We start from the raw sequence: 20873 nt of genomic DNA, 5'->3' as shown, positions 1-20873 counted from the left end.
TGCCCTTGATTTTCTTAATGAATTAGGTGATTCAGTGCACAAAGCTTTCTACAAGATGGGGAAAAAATCAGAAAATGATTTTACTGGCTGGCTGCTCTTAGTATCTGGGGAAAAAATGATGAATGAAAGGAAGGAGTTGTGTGATAAAATCGAAAGGCTCCAGACACAAGTAAACGATCTAAAAGTTGCTAAGTGTGTCCTTGAAGAGAATCTTCTCTCTTGCAGCAATAGAGCTCAAGTTGCAGAAAATCAAACTGAAACCCTCATTGTAAGGTTGGCTGAACTACAGCGAAAATTTAAGTCTCAGCCTCAGAATGTGTCGACAGTTAAAGTAAGGGCACTAATTGGCAAAGAATGGGATCCTATAACTTGGGACGGGGATGTGTGGGAAGACCATGTTGAAGCTGAGAATTTTGAATCTTCAGATTCTCAAGGGTTTGCCCCACCTGAGGAAGTAGTACCCTCAGCCCCACCCCTTGAAATAATGCCTTCCAAACATGAGGAAATTAATTTTGCAGAGTCTGATAAACCAGCAATGACTTTCACTACTGATGTTTCTCAAGGCCCACCAATAGTTTCTTCTAGACCTGTAACCAGACTCAAAGCAAAACAGGCTCCTAGAGGGGAGGTAGAAAGTGTAGTCCATGAGGAAATTCGCTACACTACTAAGGAGCTTAATGAGTTTGCTAATTCATTCAAACAGCAACATGGTGAATATGTGTGGGAATGGATTTTAAGGGTGTGGGATAAGGGTGGAAGGAACATAAAACTAGAGCAGGCTGAGTTTATTGATATGGGCCCTCTGAGTAGAGATTCTAGGTTTAATACGGAAGCTCGCATGGTTAAAAAAGGTGTCAAAAGTTTGTTTGAATGGTTGGCTGAGGTGTTTATCAAAAGATGGCCTACTGGAAATGACTTGGAGATGCCTGATATTCCATGGCTTAGTGTTGATGAAGGGATTTTAAGACTTAGGGAAATTGCAATGCTAGAGTGGATATATTGTGTAAAGCCTAATTGTCCACAATGGGAAGGTCCAGAAGATATGCCCTTCACCAGCTCTATAAGATGCAAATTGGTGAGAGGGGCACCAGCACATTTGAAGGGTTTTGTTCTTTCCCTTTTCCTTGTGCCAGATCTTAGCATTGGAGATGCTTCTGCTCAATTAGATGAATTAAATTCACTGGGTTTAGTTGGATTCCGAGGTAACAAGGGCCAGGTGGCAGCATTGAATCTCCGGAGACAAGGTGATCCTAGTTATTATAATGGACAGCGTAGGCAAAAGAATGTTTATAATGACAGACCCAGTAACGGTCAGCACAGGAGAGGTGAAATTTATAATGGCATGACTCGCTTGGACCTTTGGTACTGGCTAGTCAATCATGGTGTTTCCAGGAATGAAATACATAAGAAGCCTACTGCATATTTGTTTGATTTGTATAAGCAAAAAAATTCTCAAACAAATGAAAGAAAGGCTACATTAGATCGTGGTAAACAGCAATCTCGGCCAGTGAATCAATTTCCAGACTTGAGCCAGTTTGCAGATCCGGAACCCCTTGAATGAAGGGGTGGCCAGGTTCCCCTGAGGAAGGATCCTGATAAGACACCCAAAGGTTTTGCTGTTACCCTTTCTCCAGTTCTTCCCCAGAGGGACCTACGGCCTTTTACAAGGGTAACTGTACACTGGGGAAAAGGAAATAATCAGACTTTTCGGGGTCTGCTGGATACTGGTTCTGGGTTGACACTCATCCCAGGAGATCCCAAGAAACATTGTGGCCCTCCAGTTAAAGTAGGGGCCTATGGAGGGCAGGTGATTAATGGAGTTTTGACTGATGTCCGACTTACAGTAGGTCCAGTAGGTCCCCGGACACATTCTGTGGTGATTTCCCCAGTTCCAGAATGTATAATTGGGATAGATATACTCAGAAACTGGCAGAATTCTCATATTGGTTCCCTGAACTGTAGAGTGGGGGCTATTATGGTTGGAAAGGCAAAATGGAAGCCTTTAGAGTTGCCTCTGCCAAAGAAAATAGTGAATCAAAAACAGTATCGTATTCCTGGAGGCATTGCAGAAATTACTGCCACTATCAAGGACTTGAAAGATGCAGGGGTGGTGGTTCCCACTACATCTCCATTTAACTCTCCTATCTGGCCAGTGCAGAAAACAGATGGATCATGGAGAATGACAGTTGATTATCGAAAACTAAATCAGGTAGTAACTCCAATTGCAGCTGCTGTACCAGATGTAGTTTCGTTACTTGAGCAAATTAACACATCTCCTGGCACCTGGTATGCGGCTATTGATCTGGCAAATGCCTTCTTCTCAGTACCTGTCCATAAGGACCACCAGAAGCAATTTGCTTTCAGTTGGCAAGGCCAACAGTATACCTTCACAGTTTTGCCTCAAGGATATATTAACTCTCCTGCCCTGTGTCATAATTTAGTTAGAAGGGATCTTGATCGTTTGGATATTCCACAAAATATCACATTGGTGCACTATATTGATGACATTATGCTGATTGGACCAAGTGAGCGGGAAGTAGCAACCACTTTGAACTCATTGGTAACACATATGCGTATCAGAGGATGGGAAATAAATCCAACCAAAATTCAAGGACCATCTACCTCAGTGAAATTCTTAGGAGTCCAGTGGTGTGGGGCATGCAGAGATATTCCTTCTAAGGTGAAAGATAAGTTATTGCACCTGGCCCCTCCTACAACCAAGAAAGAAGCACAACGTTTAGTGGGTCTATTTGGATTCTGGAGACAACACATCCCTCACTTGGGTGTGTTACTTAGGCCTATTTACCAAGTGACTCGGAAAGCTGCTAGCTTTGTGTGGGGCCTGGAACAGGAGAAGGCCCTTCAACAGGTCCAGGCTGCTGTGCAGGCTGCTCTACCACTTGGACCATATGACCCAGCAGACCCGATGGTACTTGAGGTGTCTGTGGCTGATAGAGATGCTGTTTGGAGCCTCTGGCAGGCCCCTGTAGGTGAATCACAGAAAAGACCTTTGGGATTTTGGAGCAAAGCTCTACCATCATCTGCAGACAACTATTCTCCCTTTGAAAAACAGCTCTTGGCCTGCTATTGGGCCTTAGTGGAAACTGAACGTTTGACAATAGGACACCAAGTTACTATGCGACCTGAATTACCCATTATGAGCTGGGTACTATCAGACCCTGCAAGTCATAAAGTGGGACGCGCACAGCAGCAGTCTATTATCAAATGGAAGTGGTATATACGTGATAGGGCCAGAGCAGGTCCTGAAGGCACAAGCAAGTTACATGAAGAAGTTGCTCAAATGCCTATGGTTTCTACTCCTGTTACAATGCCATCTGCTGCCAAGCATGCGCCTATAGCCTCATGGGGTGTTCCCTATGATCAACTGACCGAAGAGGAAAAGACTAGGGCCTGGTTTACTGATGGCTCTGCACGTTATGCAGGCACCACCCAGAAGTGGACAGCTGCAGCATTACAACCCCTTTCTGGGACAACTCTGAAAGACACAGGTGAAGGAAAATCTTCACAGTGGGCAGAACTTCGGGCAGTACACATGGTATTACAGTTTGTTTGCAAGAAGAAATGGCCAGATGTACGATTATTCACTGACTCATGGGCTGTAGCCAATGGATTGGCTGGATGGTCAGGGACTTGGAAAGATCACAATTGGAAAATTGGTGAAAAAGACATCTGGGGAAGAAGTATGTGGATAGATCTCTCCAAATGGGCAAAGGATGTGAAGATATTTGTGTCCCATGTAAATGCTCACCAAAAGGTGACTTCAGCCGAGGAGGAGTTCAATAATCAAGTGGATAAGATGACCCGTTCTGTGGACAGTCAGCCTCTCTCCCCAGCCATCCCTGTCATTGCTCAATGGGCACATGAACAAAGTGGCCATGGTGGTCGAGATGGAGGTTATGCTTGGGCTCAGCAACACGGGCTTCCACTCACCAAGGCTGACCTGGCTACAGCTGCTGCTGATTGCCAGATCTGCCAACAGCAGAAACCAACACTGAGCCCCAGATATGGCACCATTCCTCGAGGTGACCAGCCAGCAACCTGGTGGCAGGTTGACTACATTGGACCCCTTCCTTCATGGAAAGGACAGCGTTTTGTTCTTACTGGAGTAGATACTTATTCTGGTTATGGATTTGCCTTTCCTGCACGTAATGCCTCTGCTAAAACCACCATTCATGGACTGACAGAATGCCTTATCTATCGTCATGGTATTCCACACAGTATTGCTTCTGACCAAGGAACTCATTTCACAGCCAGAGAAGTACGACAGTGGGCCCACGATCATGGAATTCACTGGTCTTACCACATTCCCCATCATCCTGAAGCAGCTGGCCTGATAGAGAGATGGAATGGCCTTTTGAAGACACAGTTACAGCGCCAATTAAGTGGTAAAAGCTTGGAAGGCTGGGGTAGAGTTCTTCAGAAGGCAGTATATGCTTTGAATCAGCGCTCGATATATGGTACAGTTTCACCCATAGCTAGGATTCATGGGTCCAGGAATCAAGGGGTGGAAAAGGGAATAGTTCCACTTACTATCACTCCTAGTGACCCTCTAGGAAAATTTTTGCTTCCTGTCCCCATAACTCTAGGTTCTGCTGGCCTAGAAGTTTTGGCTCCAGAGAGGGGAGTGCTCCTACCAGGAGCTACAACAAACATTCCATTGAACTGGAAGCTCAGACTTCCCCCTGGTCATTTTGGGCTTCTAATGCCCTTAAACCAACAGGCTAAAAAAGGAATAACCGTGTTAGGAGGAGTGATAGATCCAGATTACCATGGGGAAATTGGATTACCTCTTCACAATGGAGGTAAGCAAGATTATGTCTGGAGTGTAGGAGATCCCTTAGGGCGTCTCCTAGTACTACCATGTCCTGTGATTAAAGTCAATGGGAAACTACAACAGCCTAATCCAAGCAGGATGACAAAGGACGCAGACCCATCAGGAATGAAGGTATGGGTCAACCCTCCAGGAAAAGAGCCAAGACCTGCTGAGGTGCTGGCCGAAGGTGAAGGAAATACAGAATGGGTAGTAGAGGAAGGTAGTTATAAATACCAATTAAGGCCACGTAACCAGTTGCAGAAACGAGGATTATAAAGTAATATGAATGCCCCATTGTAAATTTACAAATGCGTTTGCGATTGTACGAGGGATAGTTATATCATGTTAGGCGTATTCACAACCTTGTTATTGTTTCATGTAAACATGGGATATTATTTGTGTCAAGTTGACAAGGGGTGGATTGTAGTGGCTATTCTTGGTTGTCAACTTGACTATATTTGGAATGAACTACAATCCAGAATTGGAAGGCTCACCAGTGACCTTTATCTGGAGGCTTGGAGATCCTTATCTGGATCTTGGTATGGAGATCTTGAGACATAGTGGCTATGGATTCCAGAAGATTAAATCTCCGAGTTTAAGGAGATTTAATCTGGGCTACACCTTTCATCTGGGATTAAAGGTGTGGTGGAACACACCTTTAATCTGGGCTACACCTTCTGCTGGAGACAATATAAGGACATTGGAAGAAGGGAGTCTAGCTCTTGCTCCTTCGCCTGCTTGCTGTGTGAGACTGAGTAACTGCTAGATCCTTGGACTTCCATTCACAGCTGCAACTGAACCATTGTTGGGAATTGGGCTGCCGACTGTAAGTCATCAATAAATTCTTTTACTATATAGAGACTATCCATAAGTTCTGTGACTCTAGAGAACCCTGACTAATACATGGTTTAAGGAGGAACTAGAGTATTGCATTATTCATGAGAAGGTTACCTAGAGCAGAACTCCCTAGCACATACTTTCACCAGCCCAGAAGCTTAGCATAGTTAGGTATTTACTAAGAGCTGGCTGGTGGTGGGCTAAACAATAAATCAGAATTAGAACTATGGCTTGGGCAAGAAACGACTTGCCCTGGGAACATAATGACCTCACAACTGGCTTTTAGGTATATAGCTGACCTTAGATAGAGATGACTTTGTCTCAGTTGTTACATTACTTAGTTCCTCTCAGTCTTTATGTATGCATTCTTCTGCTTTGTGTAAAGAGTCATTAAGCGTCGGGTAACCTCAACGTACCTTGGGTGATGTGTGACGTAACTTCCTTATTTTCTTCTGTATCATAAGTCTGATGCTTCCTTTGAGAAATTACATTCAGATCAACACTTTCTTATGTTTACATCTGTTTGTCACCCCGCTGACTCCTTCATGCCTGTGTACCAGGACCCTGATTCTCCCAACACTTAAGGGGCCCCTGCGAGTTGAGGGGCTGAGTCTAGTCCACAGCACTGGTGATTTAACACAGCCAGGAAGGCACTGCACGGGTGAAGCATACATGGGCATGGGACAGCACAGGTCCCCATAGGTCACTGTCAGCTTCCTAAGATAGCCATTGGGATGTCTACAGACAAACCCTGTTAATGTGTTCAGTTTGCTAATGCCACACTGGGGTGAGGACATCACTTCATCCAACGACTAGCACCGTGCCAGCAGTCCATAACATGGTGTCCGGCTCTGAGCTCGCCTGCATCTACTCTGCCCTCATCCTGCAGGACAATGAGGTCATGGTCACGGAAGTGAAGATCAATGCCCTCATTAAAGCAGATGGTGTCAGCATTGAACCTTTCTGGCCTGGCTCATTTGCAAAGGCTCTGGCCAATGTCAACACTGGTAGCCTAATCTGCAATGTTGGGGCTGCTGGGCCCACTCCAGCTGCTGGAGCGGCACCTTCTGGTGTTCCTGCTCCATCCACTGCTGCCACCCCAGCTGAGGAGAAGAAAGTGGAAGCAAAGAAGGAAGAGTCCAAGGAGTCCGAAGATGACAGGGGCTTTGGTCTTTTTTTACTACACAGATTCTGTTAACTTGTCCAATAAAGAGCTGAACCTGTACCTGAATTGTACCTCCTGATACCTTTACACAAGAGTACAAACTTTAGTGCATAATGAACCTCTTAGATATTTTGCATAGTACTGTAGTTTTGAGCATCTGAAAAAATGCATACTGAGGGGAATATATGTCTATAAAGGATTTGCTAGTATTCTTATGTAACACACTTATATCCAGTCACACAAGACTATTGATTCTGAAGAAAGGAGTCTGATAAGGGTCAACAATCTATTCAAAAATTATGATGCTACTCTTGAGGAAGGATTGACTTTTCTGACTTGAAGCCTTGTTGCTTGGTATCTGTTACATGAACAAATTCATGCTGAAGAGAAATTCTGTAGCTAGGCTTTAAGAAACATTAACAGGAATGAATGCATTCATGAGTAAGTGTGTGTGTGTGTGTGGTGTATGTGTGTATTTTTACAAGGATTTAGGCCAGGAGAGATATGTGCAAATTGGAACACAACTTTGTGGAATCTACTTTGGATATTTTTTTATGCTTCAAATATATTTTTCAAGTGTATTAGTTCATACTTAAGTCTAAATAGTTGTTTCGTTCTCAGAACCGCAAATAATTGCCAGAGAATTTTCACAGTGGCTAAAGTTGGTTGATGCTGATATTTTATTTATTTATATTTCATGTAATCCCCTTTCCTGGTTTTCACCTCTGGAAGCCCCCTATCCCATCCTCCCTCCCTGTGCTTCTGTACAGGTGCTCCCACACACACCTACTCCTGCCTCCCCACCCTGACATTCCCCTACACTGGGGTATGGAGCCTTCCCATGACCAAAGGCCTCTCCTCTCATTGATACCTGATAAGGCCATCCTCTGCTATGTAGGCAGATGGAGCCTTGGATCCTTCCATGTGTACTCTTTGGATGGTGGTTTAGTCCCTGTAAGCTCTGGGGTGTCTGGTTGGTTGATATTGTTGTTCTTCCTATGGGTTGCAAACCCCTTCAGCTCCTTGAGTCTTGTCTCTAGCTCCTCCATCAGGAACCCAAGCTCAGTCCAATGGGTGGCTTCAAGCATCCACCTCCATATTTGTCAGGCTTTGGCAGAGCCTCTCAGGAGAGAGATATATCAGGCTACTCTCAGCAAGCACTTCTTGGCATCCACATTAGTATCTGGGTTTCATGTCTGTATATGGGATGGATTCCCAGGTGGGTCAGTGTCTGGATGGCTTTTCTGTCATTCTCTGCTCCACAGCTCAGAATAACCAAGATATAATTTGAAGTACACATGAGGCTCAAGAATAAGGAAGATCAGCCGGGCGTGGTGGTGCACGCCTTTAATCCCAGCACTCGGGAGGCAGAGGCAGGCGAATTTCTGAGTTCGAGGCCAGCCTGGTCTACAAAGTGAGTTCCAGGACAGCCAGGGCTATACAGAGAAACCCTGTCTCGAGAAACCAAAAAAAAAAAAAAAAAAAAAAAAGAATAAGGGAGATCAAAGTGTGGATACTTTAGTCCTACCTAGATTGGGGAACAAAATATTCATGGGAGGAAATATGGACATTTATTATATAGTGATCAAGGTCAGGTTGTTCGATTTGCACCCTATAGAAATTTCACTCTGAGCCTTCTAACAGATGTTCAAAAAATGGTTAGGAATTACATCAAAATATTGTCTTTTTTACAAACATATGGTCATCCCAACATGGAGGAAAAGAAAACAATTTAAATAATAAATCTTAGGTACAAATGAAAATTATATACTGTTATCTTTGTGGGGTTTTTTTTAGGAAAATGGTTATGTAAGAAATGAATCTTATAATATCTGTACTATGTAAACCTTCCATCTACCTAAGATCCTACATATGCAGTCTCCAGTCCATATTTAACTTGTTCAAAGCATAATCTGGGAACTCAACCTAAAAGAAACTTAAGACTGACAGCATATGTTGAATTCAGATTTATGCTAGGCTGATTAGTCTGATAATTAGCCTGTCATGAATGCACACAATCCCTAAAGCAACTTTTCTTAATTCATCTTATGCTTGTGTATGGAGTGATTTCACTCTGGCAACGTATATTATTTCCATCAGCTTCATCTGCAGCCCCTTTAAAAAAATAAATATTTACAAAAATGTTTTTGGGGGGGCTGGAGAGATGGCTCAGTGGTTAAGAGCACAGACTGCTCTTCCAGAGGTCCCGAGTTCAACTCCCAGCAACCACATGGTGACTCACAACCATCTGTAATGGGATCTGATGCCCTCTTCCGGTGTGTCTGAAGACAGCTTCAGTGTACTCATAAAAAAAATGAAATAAAATTTGCCAGGCATGGTGGCACACGCCTTTAATCCCAGCACTCGGGAGGCAGAGGCAGGTAGATTTCTGAGTTCGAGGCCTACCTGGTTTACAGAATGAGTTCCAGGATAGCCAGGGCTACACAGAGAAACCCTGTCTCAAAAAACAAAAAAACAAAAACAAAAACCAAAAATGTTTCTGAGATAAGCTGTGGTGGCTCAGTTCACCTTAATCCCAGTCTGTGCCCCCTGTTACAATTACATTGCTTTTTCTCATGATTAAACTTCTCAAATTCTTGAGGGAAAAGTTCCTACCAAAACTAAGTTGTTGTACCTTGGGGATTTTTCAATTATATTGTCTTGGTATTGATCTTTCAATTTTGTTATCTTTATGCATCTCTGATTTGACCTTTTACTTGTATCTATTCCTAATGTTTCCCAGTCATGAAAAAATTCATTCCTTTGATCAGCTACTTTCATACATGTGTCTGTTTAGAGCAACATCTCTTGTAGCTCAGCCTTTCATCAAGCTCTATAATTAAGAATTGCTGTCATAGGTTTTACTGTTGTGAACAGAAAGGTGACCAAGGCAACTCTTATAAGGACAAAAGAACATTTCAATGGGGATGGCTAACAGGTTCAGTCCATTATCATCAATATGGAGACATGGCATGATCTAGGAAGTCTCTCACACACCAGGTCTATAAGACTTTCTAGAGGTTTCTCTCCAATCTCCAAATTCTACTGCTCCATATTTCCATTCATTCTTCTGGCCCTCTGGGCTCTCTCTTGTCTCCCACCCATAACTCATCCTGCTCCCCTTTTTCCCTCCCTCTCACTTCTCCCACTTAAGTGCCTCCCTCCTTCTACCTCCATTGATAACTTAGGCAGAGAAGAAATAAAAGAACTAGTTCATTTTGTTAAAATAACTTTTGAGATTACAATTAAATCATTTCAATCTCTTCAGTCCTCCCTAATCTTGAATATTAAACCCTGGAACAAAAGGCCAAGGTGCCTAATTAACAAATCAAATCAGTCCTTGGTTCCAGGTTCTCCAACAGTCCTCTATCCCTACCTATTACAGTGCATTGCTGTCCTTTCCAGACCCCTAGCACAGAGGCTGGGCAAATGTCCTCCCAGCTGCTCTTCCTCATGTAATGCATGCATTTGGCTACCTGGTCTTTTTTACTGATCATTTACCCTCCTGGCCTCTTGGTCTGGCTTTGCCTCCTCCCTCTCCTCATGAGGCTCATGGTTCTGTCCATTGTAGACTGTTCCTGTGTCCAGCTATTCTCTTTCTTTTGATAAGAAACATTCTACTTCACCATACTTAGGAGAAGCCATATCCTTTCCTTTTTATTTCCTCTATGGAAACACTGTTGAATCTAATTCACAAATACTTAAGACAATGAAACACCCCTAAATCCAACACACATCAAGATCAGTTGTGACTCTTAAACTTCCATAATGCAACAGGGACAGTCACTGGACTTGAGGTCTTCAGTCAGTCACTGTAGATCCAGAAATCAAAACGATGAATGGCTGTTCTTGGTGGTTAGCTGTGGTCTAGTTGCCTTGGAAGGCTGAGCAAAGACCATTCCTTAGCTGTACTGTGTGTGGCTGTACTTCTGATTCTCAAGCACAGCATACTGGTGGTCTAGCTGAAGTTTAAGGGCCTGGTTTTTTGAAACCTCCTCCCTATCTCTATTTTTGTGTCTTACTACTTCAAAGCTCTTCTCCATTTCTTTATACTTCCGGCTCTCTACATGCTTGGCAGTGGACTTCAGGGATGGGAACTGTGTGTCACTGTATATTTCCGGTGGTCCTGTGGTGTTTTCCTTGTTGTGGTTAGCCTTGCCTCAGGAGGCCTAAATACACCCCTGGGCATTGCTGGCTCCGGGGTTTCTGTAACTGTTACTGGAGCAGGAGGCGCTTGTACCTGAATGGTTTTATTCCAGGGACCTGGAGATTTTTCTGCTCCACTGCCACCTCTACCTTCTTCACAATTATCTCCTGGATCTTCTCTCTTCTCGTTATCATCATCTTGTTTTTCACTCATTTGCATTGCCTGAACTCTTAATCGGCTGTAATCAACCTCTCCTTGCTCAAATTCTTTCCACTCATTTTCATCCTTCCTTATGGCCCTTCCTTATGGCCCTTCCTTATGGCCCGTGCTACTGCTGTCTCCAGACCTAGCACCAGAGCCCGGGCTCCCTAAGTGGCCCAACCTGGCACCTGAGACCGAGCTCCCGTCATCGCCTGTAGCCCCCTGCCACGCTGCTCCCGCCCGTGCTGCTCGCAGCGTTGGCCTCCCGACTGCTCCGTTCCTTCTTCTTCTTGTCCCTCTTGGGGAAGAAGTTGTCCAGTCTCTACTCCTCGGTCTCGGCCAAGGCTGCGGTCTGGATGGGTGGGGCCTGCGCTCCCAGCTCTGAGCTCTGGGTCAAGGCCCGGTGTGCGCTCAGGCTGCGTTGTCTCAGCCCCGCGGGGTCGCCCAGGCACGGGCGGCAGGACTGCTGGCTCCCCCGTGCTCTGGTGGTACACGCTCCTCCCCGGGAACCGCGAGAGTGAAGCTGGGTCGCGCCCGCCGGCTGCCTATAAAATTCATCTAACTCATATGTTGTTTACTTTAAATTTTTTAACTTTGGATGCTGATGTGTTGTCTGCAGCTGACAGGCATTGGCATTCCGAAGACAAAGCAAAACCTTTAGTCTATTGGAAAGATCCGATGGACGGCTCATTACACGGCCCAGATCCTGTACTTTTTTTTTTTTTATGGGGCCGTGGGTATGTTTTAGTTTCCCCATCAGACGCACCTTCCCCTCCTTGGTTGCCAACCCAGTGTGTGTGCCATGCCGAAAACCAAGATGGGAAAATTAAAAAGACAGATGTTTCGTCTTTCCTTTCAACGCTACTGCCAGCAACCTCGAATGATAACGTCTATGATAGCACAGGATCAAATGCAGCTGACTGCCCTGTTGATTAGCATTATCTGGATGTTATATCGCGGCTGCTCTGCATAAGTTTATTGGGCGTATGTTCCAAATCCACCTATAATTCATCCCGTCACTTGGGATGAGATTGTAGATATTACTGTTTATGTCAATAAAACCAAATATTTAGGAGAGTATTCTGATGGACATATATTACAATTTCATGCCTTTGCTCTAATACCACCCTGTGTGATTGGAATATTTTGGATTGTACTAATCATCTTCCTATTAATTTGGACAAAAAATAATGAAACTTATTTTTCTTCATTATGAAAAGCTATTGCAGCCCTTGGGATGATAACAGTTAAAAGAATTAACATCACCTGGATTCCTATCCGGAATATCATGACATTTCAGGACGAACAAAATAAGACTGAAGTTTTTGTACGTGCGTGTGTTCCAGAACCATAGGCCTCTTTGAGTGGGAATTTATTGATAGATAATAATACTGTTAACTGTACTAATTGCCAAATAAATAATTGTGTTAATTATACCTTAAGAAATGTTTTGATTGTTAAGCAACCTGATTATGTTTATTTACCAGTTAATTTAACTAAGGATTGGTATGATGATAAAGGTCTAGCAATTCTTGAGCATGCAACCACAGAATTGTTGTTGCGCTCTAAAAGGCCCATAGGCATGATTTTAGCAGGAATGGCTGTCCTGCTATTACGGTAACAGCAATTGCTTCTGTGTCCTTAGTGCAAAGGATACACACTGCAGCATATGTTAATGACTTCGCTATTAATATTACAAAAGCTGTTGTTTTTCTTCAGAATGTATATTCTGAGATGTGCAAAATATTAACATTCTGTAGATGATTTAAGAAAAGAATGGAAATCTATTTTATTCCTTATGGTAGAGTGGAGTATTAAGGCACAACAGGACCAGACACCACAATGTCTTGTAATATGTGTCAACTGTCAGCATTTTTCAGAGAACTATTCGTTCAATAAATGGGAAATAATGACTTCAGAACCATCCGGACACAGCAAAGTCTGGATAGCTATCCATGAAATTTATGAAGCCATGTTTTCATTTATTTTTGTACATTTTTCTCTCATAGTTCTTTGAACTCAAGAGAGAGAGCAGACTTCTTGACGCTCTAAAAGCTTTTACATATTTTGTTTCGTTTTATTATGAAGCCATGTTTTCATATATTTTTGTAGATTTTTCTCTCATACTTCTTTGAAGTAAAGAGAGAGCAGACTTCTTGCTGAGGCTCTGAAAGCTTCTACATATTTTCTGTTTCTTTTTATCTTTTTTTTTTTTTTTGGTTTTTCGAGACAGGGTTTCTCTGTATAGCCCTGGCTGTCATAGAGCTCACTTTGTAGACCAGGCTGGCCTCAAACTCAGGAATCCGCCTGCCTCTGTCTCCCGAGTGCTGGGATTAAAGGCGTGTGCCACCACGCCAGGCTTGTTTCTTTTTATCTTAACCTAGTAATACTTGCCTGGAACATTGAACTGAATCTTACCTATTTTAGTTAACACAAATCACCATATGTAAAACAGTGTTTCTAACTTTTTAAATGCTAAACACTGACATTGAATTCAAATTATTCTTAGGTGGGCAGACGACCCTGCAGTTCAATGAATGATTTCTCAGTTTTAAGACAATTGGAAATATGTGTTTTCCTATACTTTTAAGCAACCACTGTGACAGGGTCATTATATCCCAATGGGATTTTTATCCACCATTTGAAAATCACTACTATTAACTTTATGATACAGGTTTGCAAAAATATTCATGACTTCTGCATATGTTTTATGTGGGGCATTTCCTGGGAAGATGCAACATATATTCATCTGAGTATCCCAAGTGCAAATTGAAAACAAGCAAAGCAAACATGTTGAATATTTCATCTTTATTGGAGTTAGTTACAGGACAATAGTAAAGGAGTTGTTGACCAGATCACAAGAGACTCAGAGTCACTTGTTATCCTATTAATGTGAAACAAGCATTTGAGAAGAATTATAATTACTGGATACTCGAAGCACACTTCACATCTGCAAGCATATTTATAGGATAAAGAATATGCTGTCTGGGTGGCTCAGTTTGCCAGGTATTCTTTTAAGTATAATTTTTCTCAATTGACTCATTTGAATTAAATATACAGAATCTTACCAGTTTTATTAGATATTTTGAGAATTGCATTAAAGAACTTAAATAGTTTCCTTTTGAAATGGATTATTTTTGTCTCAATGTGTTACACAATACAATTTTCTGACTTCCTAACTTGTCTTCATGTTGTAACATTCAAGGGTGAACAAGTAAAAAGGTGTCATGAAAAGCTTTCTATATTTTCACATTTTCAGAGTTTCTTCAAGATAAATAGTTGACATTATTTAAGATTTAAACATTGCATGAAAGTTTTCACCAGATTTTCATAATAATACTAATTCTCTATTGTGGGGCCTCAAGTGTTGTCAAGAATACACCGTGAATAAAACCACAGACCACTTTTTCCCCCGAACAGAAATACTTTCCCCTAAAAAGTTCTTAGATATTCTCTTTGACCTGAAATGAACTCAAAGATATTTCTTCATACAATGCATGAGTTAAGTTTCTAGCCTGTAAGTATTCACTGTTAATATTCTAGGAAATAGGCCAAGAGTAAAGGATTCATACCTACAATATAATTGAAAAGTTTCTCTTCTGTAAGTATTCTCTAATGAATTTTAAGATGATATATCTTGGTAAAGGATTGTCTCATTCACTTCATTTATAAATATTCTCTACTGTATGAAATAACTGATGATTTCTCAGACTAACATTGTGAGTACTGTATTTGTCACATGCAAACTATTTGTAAGGTATCTCACCTGTATGAATTCTCTGATGAATTCTCAGACAGCCTTTTTCAGTAAAGCCTTTGTCACATTCACTACATTTGTAAGGTTTCTCTCCTGTATGAATTCTCTGATGAATTCTCAGACTGACTTGGAAAGTAAAGCATTTGTCACATTCACTGCATTTGTAAGGTTTCTCTCCTGTATGAATTCTCTGATGAATTCTCAGATTGCCTTTTGTAATAAAGCATTTGTCACATTCACTGCATTTGTAAAGTTTCTCTCCTGTATGAATTCTCTGATGAATTCTCAGATTGCCTTTTTCAGTAAAGCATTTGTCACATTCACTGCATTTGTAAGGTTTCTCTCCTGTATGAATTCTCTGATGAATATTAAGATGGTATTTTTGGGTAAAGCATTTTTCACATTCACTACATTTGTAAGGTTTCTCTCCTGTATGAATTCTCTGATGAATTCTCAGACTGCCTTTTCTAGTAAAGCATTTGTCACATTCACTGCATTTGTAAGGTTTCTCTCCTGTATGATTTCTCTGATGAAATCTCAGACTGCCTTTTTCAGTAAAGCATTTGTCACATTCACTGCATTTGTAAGGTTTCTCTCCTTTATGAATTCTCTGATGAATATTAAGATGGTATTTTTGGGTAAAGCATTTGTCACATTCACTACATTTGTAAGGTTTCTCTCCTGTATGAATTCTCTGATGTATATTAAGATGAGATTTTTGGGTAAAGCATTTGTCACATTCACTACATTTGTAAGGTTTCTCTTCTGCATGAATTCCCTGATGGATACTAAGATAAATCTGATGGGTAAACCATTTTTCACTTTTACTACTTCTGTAAGGTTTCTTTTCATGATAAATTCTCTGCTGACTTTGAAGTTTGTCTCTCTGGGTAAGATATTTGTCAAATTCACTGCATTTGTAAGGGTTCACTCCAGTATTGTTTCGTTTCACCATGACTTTATGTTTAGAAATAAAAACCTTCTCAGAGTCTGCATTTCGGTTGTGTTTTTTCTTCTGCATGTGGATTCCTTGATTGAGACTAATGGTAGAAAACAAAGTTACACTGTTTACAGCGTCATTGTATTTGCAAACTTCTTTAGTGTTCCTGGGCTTAAGTCTTTTTTGGTTCGAGAATTGAAGAGCATCAGAGGTGTGATTAGTTTTGTAAGATGTATATTGAGGGGATTCAAGAATCACATTGCTAAGCTTGTTCCATTTAGAAGACTTCTCTTGAATATTCATGTGCTCATGGACAATGTACTGGCTATCTTGATCCAAGACCTTCTCATACTTTCCACATATGCAATGATTTTCTGAAAAAAAGTGGGGAGGGGCAATTAGAAGTGACATGAATTATTTATACAAGGAGTAAGGAATTCAATAATCAGTGATCTCATGGATTCGTACTCTCAAGAGAGGTTTTTCTCTTTTTTTTTTTTTTTGAATCATTACATGTATCCTCAGAAGAACCTCAAATATGGTCTCTATCAAATGACTGGAAATGATAATAACCTGTTAAATTTCAGTTTCAAATTGGACATCATACCCACCTCAAATATAATAACCCAGAATTGCTCCTGTCTTAAGGAAAAAGAGGGACAAAGAATGGAAAAGAGGCTGAAGGTAACGACATCCAGAGACTGGACCAAAAAGATGCAGATCCTTGCAGCCAAACATTAGACTGAGGACGGGGGCTACATGAAGGAGTTAACGGAAGGACTGAAGAAGCTGAAGGGCTTTGCAACTGTGTAGGAGGAACAACAATATCAAACAACAAGACCACACAAAGCTCCGAAGGGGCAAATCACCAACCAAAGTGTACACATGGAAGTACAAATGGCTCCAGCTTTATATATAGCAGAGGATTTTTTTATATGGAATCAACAGGAGGGGAGTCCCTTGGTACTCTGAAGGTTCAGTATCCCAGCATAGGAGAATCCTAGGGGCATGAGGTGGGAGTAGGTGGATTGGTGGGGGACATCATCATAAATGCTGGGGGGGAGGGGTGGGATATAGAGTTTCCAGACAGGAAATGAAGAAGGGGCATAACATTTGACATGTAAATAAATAAAATGACAAATAAAAAAGAAAATTGTACTTTGCGTAAGCTGGGGCAAATAAATGATCCATCTGTAGTGAATTTCCCGAAAGTAGAATTCTAAACAATATATCTATAATTTTGTGGTTATAATTTTATTCAGAGTAACACTGAATCAGGTATAAACTTGGTCAGGTACAAATTTATGATATAACCGATAGCCTCAGGGAAATCACTAAATAGATTTGCTTCAACATCCAAAACACTAGGATAAAGATTATGTTGTCCCAGATCTAAACACAAAGATCAAATGTCAAAAAGTTAAAAATAAAAAAAATTGGCTAAACCAACAGCTCTATATCCACTTGAAACCTTGTATATTTTTAGATTCATAAATAAGGGAACATTTTAAAGCAATAGTAACATTTTTACAATTCCAACTATTTTATGTGTAGAAATGTAATTTCTTGTTCTGGATATTTAAATTTTTAATTGAACATTTTTAAGTTCACTGAAGCTAGATAAGAGATAAGGAGTGATCTCAGAGAATATAGCACTGGTTCCTTTTCCAAAGAAAGCAGAGAAATATAAAGGAAACACAATGAAAATTTTATAATTTTAACTAGAATTTCCCTCATTCAGGAGTCTCTGGACATTTCAGAGCATTTAAATAAACACATAGTAGGAAAACTCAAAGAAAGAAACAGGAATTCAACTAGAACTTCATTCTTACCCACAAACAACAGATTATTGTAATTCTCCAACATCACATCCATGTACAATGTCCTCTGAGCAAAACTGAGACATTCCCATTCCTCCAGTGAGAAGTCCAAGGCCACGTCCTTGAAGGTTAACAGACCCTGTAATGGAAAACTACCTATTTGATACTGGACAAAAATACTTCTCAGCCAGTTGTGGTGGTACACGCCTTTAATCCCAGCAATTGGGAGGTGCAGGCAGGTGGATTTCTGAGTTCAAGGCCAGTCTGCTCTACAGAGTGAGTTCCAGGACAGACAGGTCTACAGAGACACCCTGTCTCAAAAAACAAACAAACAAACAAACAAACAAACAAACAAACAAAAGCTTTTCTGTGGGAAGCGGGTGTGGCCGCATGGGCCAAGTTGTTCACTGCCTTGCCTGAGCATGCACAGTGAGGCTGCATGCGTGGGCTGCCTGCCAGGCTGAACTATTCCTTGTGATTCGGACCTGTCAGCCTATTGGTGCCTGACCTGAGCGTGTGTGAATTCTGATTGGATGAGGTGGGGTGGTGGGCGGGAGGATAGGAGTTTTGTTTTTTAGGCCTTGCAGTAAGTAGAAGCTAGCTGTAGTAAGAGAAGATGTTGTAAGGGGAGTTTTGTTTTTTTGTTTTTTGTTTTTTTTGGTTTTTCGAGACAGGGTTTCTATGTGTAGCCCTGGCTGTCCTGGCACTCACTTTGTAGACCAGGCTGGCCTCGAACTCAGAAATCCGCCTGCCTCTGCCTCCCGAGTGCTGGGATTAAAGGCGTGCGCCACCACGCCCGGCAAGATACCTTTTCTTGATGCAGATGAGGTTGAAGGATAATTGTTTTCTAAAAGTGTTAATGTCTAAAGATATGAATTGCTGCTCTTACACTGACCATCTATAGAATGACTTACGATAATGCTCACAGTTAGAAAGGCTCTCTAATTTAAAAAAAAAAAAAAAGGAAAAAGGAAGAAAGAAAAAAAGAAAAAAGACAGGATCTCATCTTCAAGAATTTTCTGTGATTTACTGAGACCTTCACAGCAAATGAAACATTTACCACCATCACTCTTTTCAAAAATTTTAGTGTGCAGCTTGAACTGTATACTGTCTTTTAATACCATCTATTATGAAATTTGATTCCAGCACCCACGTGGCACTAAGCAGTAGATTGTTAAACCCAGTTCTTTAAAATCCAAGATCTCTTCTGAACACTACTGACAAGAGGACCACATAGCATATATGGATGCATACATTCAGGTAAATGTAAGCAACATACATTGATGAAAAATGAACTTGAACTTTATTCAAAGAAACATTCGAAACTACTAATAGACTTCCTTATATTTCTTTTTCTCTGAGAATGCATGATATAATTTCAAAATCAGTAAACATTTATAGAATATAACATGTACTTTTGATGTCTAGATGAAGTAATGTACCTTTATGAAATATGGGGTGATATCAAACAGAATCCCAGTGTCCCACTAGAGATAGTCGTTATGATAAAAATACATGCTTTCAAATTTTACAATGTCCACTTTGTTCAAATATGGACTCTAGCTTAGTCTTCTGTGCAGCTGTGTCTCACATCTCTATTACAACATGTCCATTTGACAATCTGACACCTAAGTTCAATGCTACACACATTCTAGAAAAAACAGGTAGAATACAAAATGCAGAAATAATGGATACACTAAATGACAAAGTTTTTTCTTTAAACACAATAGAACTGTAACATCACGGCATGCACTGAACGTTCCACATGACACAGAAAATGAAATGCTTTTGAAAATTATTTTATGAGAATATATTCAAAACCACAAAATAAAAAAAAACAGTATTAGAGAGCATTAAAAATTATTTGACATTTTACATATGTTGGCATAATCAATATGCATAATTACAATATCATTAATGGTCATTCACTAAAAAATGATTAGATATGTATGGATAAGGAAATATCATATATGGCAGTGCATTCCAATGAAGTACAATTATCTTCTGATCAAATTTTGTTTTTAAAAATGAGGGAGAATTATACTAAATGTTTATTAAAATGTAAAGAATTATTCCTCATTGTATTAACTGAAAATTTCATTCTTCAAATTATAACTATTTTTCTTCAGAACTTGACCATCTGTATATACGAATTGCACTTTTCATAGAGAAGTGTGATCTAACACTCTTCCTTAATCAAAAATTATAATATACAGACTATATATTGTCTTTATTGCAAATACGCCTCAAAAATGTAAACCTATGCCATGAACAAATGACTAAAGGGTAAAGGTACTTGCTGTTTCTACTTTAAAAACTAATCTAATTCTCTCAAAATATATTGCAGCTCATTATTATTATGTCTGAATTCAGTCCCCAGGGGTTGGTGCTGTACTCATGGTTTTAGGGGCATAATGAATCATTCAGTGTACATAAAAACATTCAGATATAAACTTATGTACTTAATGAAAATAGAATCGTAATGAAAAATAGAAACATTGCCACAACCCTTCAGTTTTCCCTATGTAATGCAAGCTTGGCTGAAGAGGATTAGCATAGACTGTTTAAAGCCTTTCCCTTCTAATGAAAAAGAGACAATAAATAAGAAAGGACATTCATTTATATTTGTAAATTTATGGTTTAGGCACAACACCATAGCTATCCTCACTAGAAAAATTTTACTAATATAGTTCATGTGATGAAATACCAAGGTTAAAAAAACAGGACTTAAATTTATTTCTGAAACCAAAAAGAGAGGTAAATAACTATTTCTATACTGTGAATTTTCCACAGGGACAGTGTCTCTCTTGAGACAAATAGATTTCAGGTGTCAACTGTGATTACTGTGTGACATGAGGTGTGAAAAAAGAGTTGTGAGAATACCGAAGTCTGTATCAGCTCACAATCACAATAATGGTAAAAGAAAGAGATTGTTCTTCCATTATCTGTGACCATAGGGAGCTAATAATATCTTTATTATTAGGATCCAAGACAGTGGGTCTCTTTTAATTTTACCTTCTACAAAATCTACTCTTTTATATCTTCTTTAGTGATGTGAATTTATACTTATTTCTATACCCTCATTCACAAGCTAAAAACCTGACCATCCCTGAAATGCAATGTATGTGGCACAAGAGACCTTACTTAACACTAATACAAAAGGACAGAATTT

At 40.4% G+C, this 20873-nt stretch overlaps 1 protein-coding gene and 2 pseudogenes across 1 annotated transcript in view; 1 reads left to right on the top strand and 2 right to left on the bottom strand.

Annotated features, from left to right (window-relative positions):
• Positions 1 to 20873, bottom strand: part of LOC110287984 (uncharacterized) — a 517828-nt gene that overhangs the window by 426102 nt on the left and 70853 nt on the right. Inside the window, exons 6-7 of the mRNA XM_085838625.1 lie at positions 17714 to 17840; positions 14951 to 16255 (exon numbers count right to left, since the gene is read on the bottom strand). Coding sequence (XP_085694751.1) covers positions 14951 to 16255; positions 17714 to 17840 — 1432 coding nt within the window. The remainder of the gene's footprint in view (positions 1 to 14950; positions 16256 to 17713; positions 17841 to 20873) is intronic.
• LOC110287982 (large ribosomal subunit protein P1 pseudogene) lies at positions 6510 to 6869 on the top strand (annotated as a pseudogene).
• Positions 10612 to 11202, bottom strand: LOC110287983 (protein CDV3 pseudogene; annotated as a pseudogene).

This window comes from Mus caroli, unplaced genomic scaffold, assembly GCF_978045245.1.
Source record: "Mus caroli unplaced genomic scaffold, Mus_caroli_1 scaffold_6, whole genome shotgun sequence".
In the NCBI taxonomy this organism is placed as follows: Eukaryota; Metazoa; Chordata; class Mammalia; order Rodentia; family Muridae; genus Mus; species Mus caroli.
The sequence above is the reverse complement of the archived record's forward strand: the minus strand, read 5'-3'. Positions and strand labels throughout refer to the sequence as shown.